Consider the following 11875-nt stretch of genomic DNA (forward strand, 5'->3'; position numbering starts at 1 on the left):
CATCACCTAACCTAGCAATCTTGACCTTTCTTCATATCAGTTTAAAAGTAATCCCTGGTAATTAAGAAAAAAAAAATCTGTCAAGAATTATACCTTAGGAAATATATAGTGACAAAAACTAAAAGCTGTGTAAATATAAAAATATTTTTACTTTAAAATCTAATAATCTTATTCAGAAAGCTCCTTAGTATAGCTTTGGGCTTTGAACATCGAGAGTTAAGTCAAATACTTTATCTTAACATTAAATCAAGTTAAATAAACTAGATTAATACTCTGAACCCACCCACCAGGTTCATACATACTCTCACTCGATCATGTAAAGAATTGAATTCTTTATTTGTGATATCCATAAACGTTGCTATTCTATATTTCTATCCAGGAAGGCAATTTTTTCCTATTATCAGTTTTGTTTTTTTTTTTTTATAAACAACAACTTGAATTCTATTGCATGAAAGGGCTACAAATATACATTTGTTAACCAAGCAGAATACACAGATATTTTGCTTTACAACTTGCACCTAAAATACCAGTAAACATAGCTGGCTCTTTAGTTGTCATAGCAATTTGGGGCTATTGCCCAAGCTATGCATAGCAGTTTACAATTTCAAATCTCAGTAGAAAGGGCGACTGTGATATGGACTGATAACTACATTTCTGTGAAGCCCATCTCAGTTACAAGTAGATGTGTTAACTTCCAAGTCTGCAGATTTTTGATAGCAAAACTTCTAAATCTGATGCAATTGTCCTAAATAAGTTTTTCAACAATTTGTTTTGCAGCTATATTGCCATTCTGCCAGTAGATGGTGCTACAAAGGTTGGGTGAAGGATTTCCATGAGGACAACAGTTCAGATACAGGGGGAAAAAAACGTTCAAACCTGCTCTGAAAATACAAAAATGCATTTAGTTTGAGGGTAAAATATAATAATCCCATTATTTGTAACCATTCATTACAAACCAAGAGGGATGAAACTAGGGCAATGAAAAATTTTAAACAGTTTCTATGAAGAAAAACACATGCTTAACACAAACTATTTTAGAACTACACAGTACATACTTTGAATTGTCATAGAAAGAAGTGACCAACCATGTCAAGATAAGCAAACCGCTTAGTACAAGAGATGGATGCACAAAAACTTCAAAGATTTTTAAAAGCCACATCCACCACTTCCAAAGTTTTGCCCGTAAGGAATAAAATTCAACATGTCACTAGGACAGCAGGGGGAAGTAAAACCCATGAGACCTCTTAAAAGTACACATCAAAAAGTAAGAATTAACACGAAAAATCTTAAACTAATATCCCTTAAAACGGTTCAGAATGGATCCTAGAAAAAAAAATGTTAGACATATACGGTCAAACACAATGATTTATTAAAAATAAAACGTAAAAATGATTTTTGTACATATGCTTCCAAATTTCAGGCATGGGATCCAAGTAGATTTCATAGAAAACGCTGTAGCCAGGTATCAAGTCCTTACAACAAAGTAAACTACCCCCCCAGCTCCCTCCCCCGCCCAGGTTTTGCTACAGAATCAGCAAGTTTCACTCCCTCCCCCAAAAAACACAAATTAAAACAAGACATTTTGCTAGTATAAAAACGACCAAGGTCCAAGTAATAATAAAAAAATAGAGTCCATCAATGACTGTAACATAAAAATGTGTATGTGGGGCCGAGTCCAACTTCAAAGGGAGACAAGAGAGGTGACAGGCAAATAGGGGAACAACCCCAAGGGTAAGTAGCCTTAGAAGCGGCTCCCCCAAGGGCAAAATAGGAAAGGCGGTTGGGGGGAAGGGACTTAGGAGTTGACCCCACTTGGGTTGTTGAAAAGAGCTACCCCTATAGCCACTTCCAGGCATTTTAATTTTTTAGAAGGAGCTGCCTCCATAGCCGCCCCCACCGCCATAGCCGCCTCTGTAAGGTCCACTGTTACTGCGACCGCCCCAGCTGCCGCCTCCACCGCCGCCGCCACCACTCTTCATGGGCCCATAGGAGGACTGGTGCTGGCTGTAGCTACCGAAGCCGCCGAAGCCGTTACCGTAGTCGCTTCCACCGTAGGACGAACCGCCTCCGCCGCCTCCGTAGGCATTGTAGCCGCCGCCACCGCCGCCGCCGCCGTAACCACCGTAGCTGTTGTAACCGCCGCCGCCGCCCTTAGACAGGCCGTTCTGGTCTCGACCGCCGCCTCGACCCCGGCCGCCTCGGCCGCCCCGGGAGGACCGGGAGCCGCCTCCACCCCCACCGGAGTGGATGTCTTCCTTGGGAACGGCCTTTTTCACCTCCACACGATGGCCCTGGATTGGATGGAACTTGACCACTGCGGCCTTGTCTGCCGCGTCGTGATTCTGAAAATACACAAAGCCGAAACCACGCTTCTTGCCCGACTGCTTGTCGGCAATAATCTCCGCCTTCTCCACTGTGCCAAACTGCGAGAAGTGCTCGATCAGGTCGCCCTCGGCCACGTCTCCCTTAAGGCCCCCGACAAAGAGCTTCTTAACCTTGGCGTGGGCACCGGGCCGTGCCGAATCCTCCCGGGACACCGCCCGCTTCAGCTCCACCGTGTTGCCGTCCACCGCATGGGGCGAGGCGGCCATGGCGGCATCGGCTTCCTCCACATTGGAGTAGGTCACGAAGCCGAAGCAACGGGAGCGCTTGGTCTGGGGGTTCACCACCACCACGCAGTCCGTCAGAGTCCCAAAGGCCTCAAAGTGGCCGCGCAGGCCCGACTCACTCGTCTGCACATTGAGGCCTCCGATGAATAGCTTACACAACTGGGAATTCTCCATCTCCACAGGACGGGCCTTGCCCCCGCCCTGCGAGCTCCGAGGTTTCGCCGTCGCCGTTATGGTTATCTAAGGCCTCTTCACAGCTTGGGCCCAGCCGTTGCTGGAGCCGCCACCGCCGGTCACCGACGGGGAAGGGAAAAAGGGAAGGGGAGGGAAGGAAGGAAAAAAGGAAGGGGAGGGAAGGGGAAAGGTGCTGGCTAGAGGCGAGCCGAGGAGACTTAAAGACAGCCAAGGCCGCCGCTACCAGTACAGCCGCCGCCACCTCCGCTCCCCTTTCTGGGCACCACACAAAGAGGCCGCTGAACGCGCGCGCACCCTCCCCGAAGCGTGCGTCACCACCGACGTACGGCAGTTCAGGACTGCCCGCCAATCCCCGCCTCGGCCTCCTTAGTCCCGCCTACTGCGCCACATTGCTGCTCTCGATCACGGACTCCCCGCCCTCCGCGGTCTACTCGAGCCCTCATCTTGTGCTGTTCTCGCCCCCGCTTCTAGCGCCCCACTTTCACTCCCAGGATCCCCACTGTGCCCTGACAAGGGACCTCCCTGCCCTCCGCGCACCTCCGCGGCTCAAGTCTTCCAAGCATCGCGGCTGTTCTCAGTGGTTCTCCCCCTCCCCTTCTCTCCCATCCCCTCAGCCAACTCCGCAGTGGCGTTCGCGCCAGCCCCTTGAGAGACATGTCAGTTCAGCCAATCACCACGATCCCTTCACACCCACTTCCGTTTTCAGCAGCCGCCGGACGGGCGCGCTCCTTGCTGCGCGCCTGTCCTGGCGCCCCCAGTGTGCGGACTCTGCCTGCTACCCTTACGCCTCCTCCCGCCCAGGCCTTGACTGGGGGAGGTGTGCGCTGGTAGCCGTTCCCAACGGATGCGGCCTGGGGTGTCACGCGCGGGTTTTTTTGAAAAATTGACTGTTGGGGTTGTGGGCCTGGACCTACCCGCCGCCTCTCAGCTAGCCAGCTACACCTGGCGTCTCCCCGCCCCTCCTCCCGTCCGCGCAAAAATGGAGGCCAGAGGCCTGGTCCTGGAAGGCGGTTATTAACTGTTTAAAGTAGACTCGATGTGAGATTAAACTAAAACTTTGACACGTGGCCCTGCGCAAAAGCAAGTCCGAGGCGGTATGAAGACAATAGAGAGCCAAAAAAAGCTTCAGACTTTTCAAGATCAGAGGCTTGAGGTCCCCGCCACCATTGCGCTCCATCCTTGGAGCCCTCCCGCGACACCCCCTCGGTTCCCCTTTGCACACTCCAGAAGACATTTTCATTTTACCTCAGCGAATGTGGTATATGTATAATGAACGTAATCTGTGTCCATTCCTTTCAACAAAAACGTTAGCATTTTAAAAGTGTTTTATAGCAAAGGGAGTTAAATAGATGAACATATATAAAGATCATGTACCCCGATAACTGTCTTAAGTACCCTCCCTCAAGTGGGAATAGAAAGTTATAATGGCCTTCATTTATTGAACCTTTGTGTGTCAAGACGTATGGGTGGAACGTAGTTAATATGCGGCATTACGTGTCCAAAAGCTTCCAAAACGATGTGGTAAATACTGAAGAAATTAAGAGGAATTCCTCGCTGCATCCCGGAATATTCGGGAAAGATATGGGAAAGAGGTAGAGTCAAAGACTAGATAAGATTTCTCAAGAGAGGGTATCAGAGCAAAATCCATAAGAAACAAGCTTTAAGGGGCAGAGAGTGGTCCAGTCTGGGTGGAGCAGGAGGTCTGGGATAGAAAGCAGTAAGATATATTGAGGGTCTTTGATACTTTGGACTATTTTAAATCTTAGGTTAAGTAGTCTGAATATTATAACAGGCATATAAATGGGCTTAAGATTTGTTAACAAAAAGAATTTGTTCAGCCGGGCTTGGTGGCTCACACCAGTAATCCTAGCACTTTAGGAGGTAAAGGCGGGTAGATTGCCTGAGCTCACAGGTTGGAGACCAGCCTAAGCCAGAGAAAGACCCCCGTCTCTAAAAATTGCCGGGTGTTGTGGCCGGCACCTGTAGTCCCAGCTACTTGGGAGGCTGAGGCAAGAGGATAGCTCTAGCCCAAGAGTTTGAGGTTGCTTGAGCTATGACGCCATGTGACTCTACCAAGGGTGCCAAAGTGAGACTCTGTCTCAAAAAAAAAAAAAGAAGAAGAATTAGTTACCAAGGAAACTTTGGTAACTTCGGAAAAAGCTTTTTAGGGTGGCACCTGTGGCTCAAAGGAGTAGGGCACCGCCCCCATATGCCGGAGGCGGCGGGTTCAAACCCAGCCCCGGCCAAAGACTGCAAAAAAAAAGAAAGAAAGAAAGAAAAAGAAAAGAAAATGGAGAGCTTTTATCTCTCATAAAGGGTAGCAACTTACTGGGTAGCCATTCCAACAGGTTGAGAAGCCAGGCAGCATGCAGTTGGTTTGAGAGCAAATGAGAGTCTGGTCTACCATTTACCATGCAACCATCCAGTTGTGTGACACTGGCACAATTTACTTACTCTTATTTTTAAAAAATTAACCAGTTTTATTAGCTTAAAATATTTCTGGTTTTGGTTGGGGCGGGGGGGAGAGGCGTTGGTTGGTTTTCTTGAGACAGAGTCTTTTCTCTGTTGCCCTGGGTAGAATGCTGTGGTGTTATAGCTCACAGCAACCTCTAGCTCTTGAGCATAAAAAAAGCTTCTTGTCTCAGCCCTCCCAAGTAGCTGGGACTATAGGCACCTATCACAATGACTAGTTTTTCTATTTTTAGCAGACACAGGGTCTCATTCTTGCTCAAGCTGGTCTCAAACTCCTGAGTTCAAGTAATCTACCCACCTCAACCTCCCAGGGTTGCTAGGATTACACGTGTGAGCCACCACACCCAGCTTCGAATGAGAATTTGAAAACACCTTCCTGTTGTAAAAAATTACATGAGATTCTGCATTTAAAATTCCATCACAGTGCCTGGCACATAGTAGGTATTTCATATATCCACCTCTATGAAGCCTATGCTAGATGCCCAGAATATGGCAGTACACAATGGACAAAAATCCCTGCCCTCATGAAGCTTACATTCTAGTGTGGGATGCACAAGGCTATGGCTTAAATTAGAGATCATAGTAATATATTGTAGATATATCTAAATAAATGTAAACTGTAAAATAGGAAATCTTGAAGGAAAAGAGAAAAGACTATAACTTATTTTTCTACCTAAATTGTAAACACTTAAAAAACACTTTTCTCCTAATTATTTTGAAGTAATATTCCATACCACCTAAATGGGGATCCATTAGAAGTTTACTTCCCATTGACAAGGAATACTTCACACAGGCAAATGTCTGCTATAAACCTTACCTATAGAAGGGGTTAAGAATGATATATAACACAAACATATTTAAGAGACATTAAGAAGGCCAACGTAATCCTAATGCAATATGATTGGGATGTTAGAGTCTTTCCGGAAATTAGATTAGTAAAGGTAGGGATAGTCTATAAGGAGTGTTTTATATAAACACTCAAATGATGCAGCTGATTTCCTACCTCTCAGCTCATTAAGGGGAAAAAGAATTTTTTTCCTAATTTTACCTTTTAGATAATTCTCTGAGTTTATTTAGTTTGTTTCTTGGCTTTAACTTGCTTTCAGGTTTCTCAGCCTTCCTAAACAAAAAAATTTAAAAACGTAACTGAAATTTAGACCACCTTTGGTTTCCATCCCTCCTGCAAGCTTGATTACAAAAACCTAATTGAATGTGATGGTTACAAAACTCACGGAACTCTACACTAAAAAAAGTGTATTTTACTGTGCCTAAATTTTACCTAGAAAGAGAAAGAACAAACTGAGGAAGAAAAGGAAAACTATAGCCAGCTACATTTCCAGAAAGCATCAGCTCCTGACTTTTTTTTAAAATCACATTTTCATTACATCCAACAGTTTGTTTTTGCAGTTAGGGGTCTGTTATGGACTAAGCTATAGCACCCCACCCTGCCAAATTCATGTATTGAAGCCTGAAACCTCCAACATCTCCAAATGTAACCAGAGCTGAAAATAAGGTCTTTAAAGAGGTTATTAATTGAAATGAGGCCATTAGGATGGGGCCATAATTCATTATGACTAATGTCCTTAGAAGATGAGAAAGAGACACCGGGGCACAAGTACACAGAAAGATGACCATGTGAAGAGGCATCAAGAGGGTGGTTATCTACAAGCCAAGAGGAAGAGGCCTTAGAAGAGGCCAACTCTGTCAGCATTTGATCTTGGACCTCTCACCTCCAGAACTGTGAGAAAATAAATTTCTGTTGTCTAAGCCACCCTTTCTGTAATATTTTGTTATGATATCACTAGGAAAGTAATATAGGTACCATTTTTATTTATTCAAGGTGAACCTTCCAAAAGAGCACTCTTTGCTACTTATGGTGAAGTAACCGTCTCTCTATTGGACTCTGACAACTCATATCAAAACCTTCAAAATTTGTCCCATTCTTTTGAACCAGCAATTACACTTCTAGGAATTTATCACAAGGAAATAATTCAGGACCTCTGCAAGAATTTTACTACAAGGATGTTCATTTCAATGTTGTTTATACTAGAAAAAAGTTGGAAGTGACCTAATCATCCCAAAATAGCAAGCTAATTGAATAGGGACATAATTAAGCGTATTCCAGCTAAGACTACTGTATTATGAAGCACTTAAACTGATATTGTGGAGGAAAAATTAAAGATTTGTGTTTGGATATGAATCTTATACCATCATGATGATGTATAAAGTCAAACTAGTTATTTTATTATTGAATTCATTCATTGGCTCACTGCTCTGAATAAATAGAAGTCTCTAGCTGCTCAACAGTCTTAGGAGAAAGACTATTACACTGTGTATTATATTGGTCATATAAGTGTATAATTCACATGACAAATAGCATGAAGTTAGAAGTTGCAAATGTAGTGTGTTAAGACAGAAATAGGTAAAAACCCAGAGTTCAGTAAATTTTTCTAATAGAAGCTGACTTCAGAAGAGAGAATAATAGTTAGGCCTATAAGACGATAATGACATTTCAAGTTCAGGAAACAGTATATGTGCCTGCTGCTGTGTTTAGAGTCATACAAATAAATTGTCAAGGATGTAATGGTGTATTAGTTTCTTATTGATACTATAACAGAGTACCACAAATTTAGTGATTTAAAAAACACAAATGTATTACCTTACAGTTCTGTAGGTCAGAGGTCAGAAGGGTCTCACTATACTAACTAAGGTGTTGGCAGGGCTGTGTTCCTTTCTGGAAACTCTAGAAAGGAATCTAATTCCTTTCCTTTTCCAGCATCTAGAGACTACCTCTATTCCTTGGCTCATGGTTCCTTCCGTCTTCAAAGCCACCAATAAGCCAATTGAGTCTTTCTCACAATGGATAACTCTGACACTGATTCTTCTGTCTCCCAAGCAATTAATTTAATGTTTACCAGTATGTATCCCCTCTACCAAGTTCATTAAGTTGAAACCCTAATCCCAATGTAGTGGTATTTAGAGGTGGGGTTTTTGTGAAGTACATAGGTCACAAAGTTGGAGCCCTCATGAATGGGACTAGGAGCTTTACAAGAAGAGCCCAGAGAGCTAGCTAGTTCTCCTTGCATTATATGAGGATGCAATGACCTGGCCTCCCTTGCAGCCATTCTTTCTTATATGTTGGCCCATTGCCTAAAATTCTGGAACTTTCTGAGAATTTTGTTTGGCTAACTTGGTGATCTGGAAGCAGAGACTCCAGGGAGAGGCAGGGTTTGTGAAACTTCGTGTTAATGTGGTGCTTTCTCACTAAGATCATATGCCTGGCCACTGCTGTTTCACCCAGCTCTGTGAGCCATATTTGTTCTTTTTAGTTTTTTGTCCGTGCTTCTGCTCTTCTATCCAGATTTTTCTTAATTTTTAATTTTTTTTTTTTTTTTTGCTCTTTTTTTCTTTTCCCTCATCTTTTTGTCTCAGGTAGAACCTATCAGGTCTCCACCTCTGCCCCCTCAAAGTGACTGTACCTCCAGCTGCTCAGGACTTTGGAGGTGGGAGGTTCTGGGGATTTACCTTTCTAACAAGCTTTCCAAGTAATTCTGATACTAATAAAATGGGAGAGCTCTATTAAAAAATATATATATATATATATATATATTTATACAATGAATGATAAATCAGCAGACTGCAACCTAGAAGATAGCTCACACCAGAACCCAGCCATGCTGGCATTCTGATCTTAGATTTCCAGCCTTCAGAAGTGTGAGAAATAAATTTTTGTATTTTATAACCTGCCTGGTCTATGCTATTTTGTTATAACAGCCCAAACTAAGACACCAGCATAATCCCTTTATTTTAAGATTAGCAACCTTAATTACATTTGCAATCTTAACTCCCCCAGGTCATATAACATAACATATTCACATGTCCCAGGGATTAAGATGTGCACATCTTTGGGAGACTATTATTCTGTCTCCCTGACGTGGGAATAAGAGAAAATGAGGCTGGAAAGTTAAGTAGGGACTGGATCAAGAAGAATTATAAAAGTCTTGGTAAGACTTCTGGCCTTAATTCAATAAGTAACATAATGCCATTAAAGAAGGAGAAGGATAAATAACAAAGGAGAAGGATAATCGAGATTGCATTTAGAAAGTTGCCCTGTTGGCAACAAGCAGGAGTGATTAGATTGGGGTATTACTTGAGAAAGAGCCCATTTAGGTTTGTGTGCAGTACATAATACTCACCTCTAGGCCTAGAGTAAGCCAAAGGAAGTAAGTATCAGGTGGGAAGCATGAATTAATTATTTGAGAGAGATTCGGGAGTAGAAATTTACTTGATATGGTAATCAACTGATTTTTGTGGATAAAGCTTCATATTTTGTGATAAGGTAGGTTATACTTTCATTCACCTAAATGGGGGAGCAGGAGAAGAGGAGCTAGGTCAGATATTAATAGTTTTTTGTTAAATAGTTGTTGTCGGAAAGATTTTATAAGAAAGGGGAGACTGGGCACAGTGGCTCACACCTATAATCCTAGCACTCTGGGAGGCCAAGGCAGGTGGACTGCTTGAGCTCAGGTATTAGATACTACCCTGTTTCCCCAAAAATGAGACAGTGTCTTATTTTAAGGTGTGCTCCCAAAGATGCGCTAGGTATTATTTTCAGGGGACATCTTATCGTCCTACTTATAGGACGTCCTATAAGTAGGTCTTATTTTCGGAGGATGTCTTATTTTCAGGGAAACGGGATAGCCTGAGCAAGAATGAGAACCTGTCTCTAAAAATAGAAAAAAACTAGCCAGGCATAGTGGCAGGCTCCCAGCTACTTGGGAGGCTAAAGCAAGAAGATCACTTGAGCCCAAGAATTTGAGATTGCTGTGAGCTATGATGACGCCATAGCACTCTACCCAGGGAAACAGAGAAAGACTCTGTCTCAAAGAAAAGGTAAGTGGAGAATGGTCTTATACTCCTTCTACCTTTTAATAGAATCTATGATTTTTAGCTGGGCACTTCACTGCCAAGTACAAAGACAACCTTTCCCAGCCTTTTTTGCAGCTAGGTGTGGTCATGTGACTATGTTATAGTCATGGAAATGTAAGCAAAAGTACTGGGTGGGCAGCTTCTAAGAAACAAAAGACAACTAGCACATGCTCTTTGCCTTCTTATTTGCTACTACCTCTACCTTGCTGTTTAGAATATGGGTGGGACAGCTAGTGTTCCAACAATTATCTTGGATCTAGAAGCCAACAATTACACGTTATAGATGAAACTGAAACTAAACACAAGACCAAGACCGGATCTCAGAACACGAAAGAGCTACTATGACAGCCAGATTGCCTACCATTGGGCGTTTAGGTCAGAGAGTAATAAATGTTTATCTTATTTAAACCTCTAATCCTAAATAATAGTATCTATGAGAGAATTCCAAGATCTCTACTTTTGTCTTGCAAATGCCCATTGAAATTCTGTTATGCAACGTCTTGTTCTAAGTATCATACATTATCTTAATCTTCAGAGGTATATTTTTATGCCAATCTTTCAGTCAAAAAAACTGAGGTTTAAGACATTAAGTTGCCCGTATGTTTGCTACCCTGCCTTCCATCACACAGAAAAGGTTTGTATTCAACATGTTAAGCAGAAGAAATCCAATGAACTGGAAGGGTAATAGATTCGTGGTCATATCATTCTGAATCTCTTTGCTTCTCAACTTCAAAATTAAAAATTCTTAAAAATAGGCTCTGCACCTGTAGCACAGTGGTTATGGCACCAGCTACAAGGCTGGCAGGTTTGAGCCCAGCCCAGGCCAGCTAAACAATAATGACAACAACAAAAAAATAGCCTGGCATTGTGGTGGGCACCTGTAGTCCCAGCTACTTGGGAGGCTGAGGCAAGAGAATCACTTACACCCAAGAGTTTGAAGTTGCTGTGAGCTGTGATACCACAGCACTCTACCGAGGGTGAGACAGTGAGACTCTGTCTCAAAAAAATTCTTCAATAATTCAAGGACGATACTGTCATTTTTACATCATTAATATGCCTGGTTAACTTCACCCAAGCATTGAGGATACTAGTTGCAAAATGGCCACTTGTACAAAGAAAACATTTATTGTTGGGCAGTGCCTGTGGCTCAAGGAGTAGGGCGCCAGCCTCATATACCGGAGGTGGCAGGTTCAAACCTGACCCCAGCCAAAACTGCAAAAAAAAAAAAAAAAAAAAACACTTATTGTTTAACCTAAATTTGAATCTTTATAAAGGAATTTTCCTCTAGTGAAGGAACTAAAAAAGAGAATCAAAAGACAGAGTTTCAAAACTAGGACAGAAGGAGGAGGGAGAAGGTGAGCCCTACCCTCAAAAGAATAAATCTAGCAGTAGAAGCCTTAAGATTTTATTTTTTTAATCTCAAAATAATTCAGGAACTACAACTGGAAGGATTTCACATAAGTATGTGTACAAATTAAAATACTACTAAAATATGTGCATTTTCTACAGCTTTTCCTAGAACTCCATTAAAACGACAATAAAATATCTTAAAAGGCATAAACTCTTATTATGAACTGAGTTGTTTCCATCTTCCAAAGTTGTATGTTGAAGTTCTAACCACCAGCATGACTGAATTTGAAGATAGAACTTTTACAGTGACAATTAAAATT

General features: G+C 42.6%; 1 protein-coding gene across 1 annotated transcript; it reads right to left on the minus strand.

The window, feature by feature from the left end:
• Nucleotides 1-317: 317 nt before the first annotated feature.
• HNRNPA0 (heterogeneous nuclear ribonucleoprotein A0) lies at nucleotides 318-3307 on the minus strand. The gene has a single exon (XM_053566640.1). The coding sequence runs from the start codon at nucleotides 2781-2783 to the stop codon at nucleotides 1866-1868; it is 918 nt and encodes a 305-aa protein (XP_053422615.1). The 5' UTR covers nucleotides 2784-3307; the 3' UTR covers nucleotides 318-1865.
• Between the last annotated feature and the right edge of the window lie 8568 nt (nucleotides 3308-11875).

This window comes from Nycticebus coucang, chromosome 17, assembly GCF_027406575.1.
Source record: "Nycticebus coucang isolate mNycCou1 chromosome 17, mNycCou1.pri, whole genome shotgun sequence".
In the NCBI taxonomy this organism is placed as follows: Eukaryota; Metazoa; Chordata; class Mammalia; order Primates; family Lorisidae; genus Nycticebus; species Nycticebus coucang.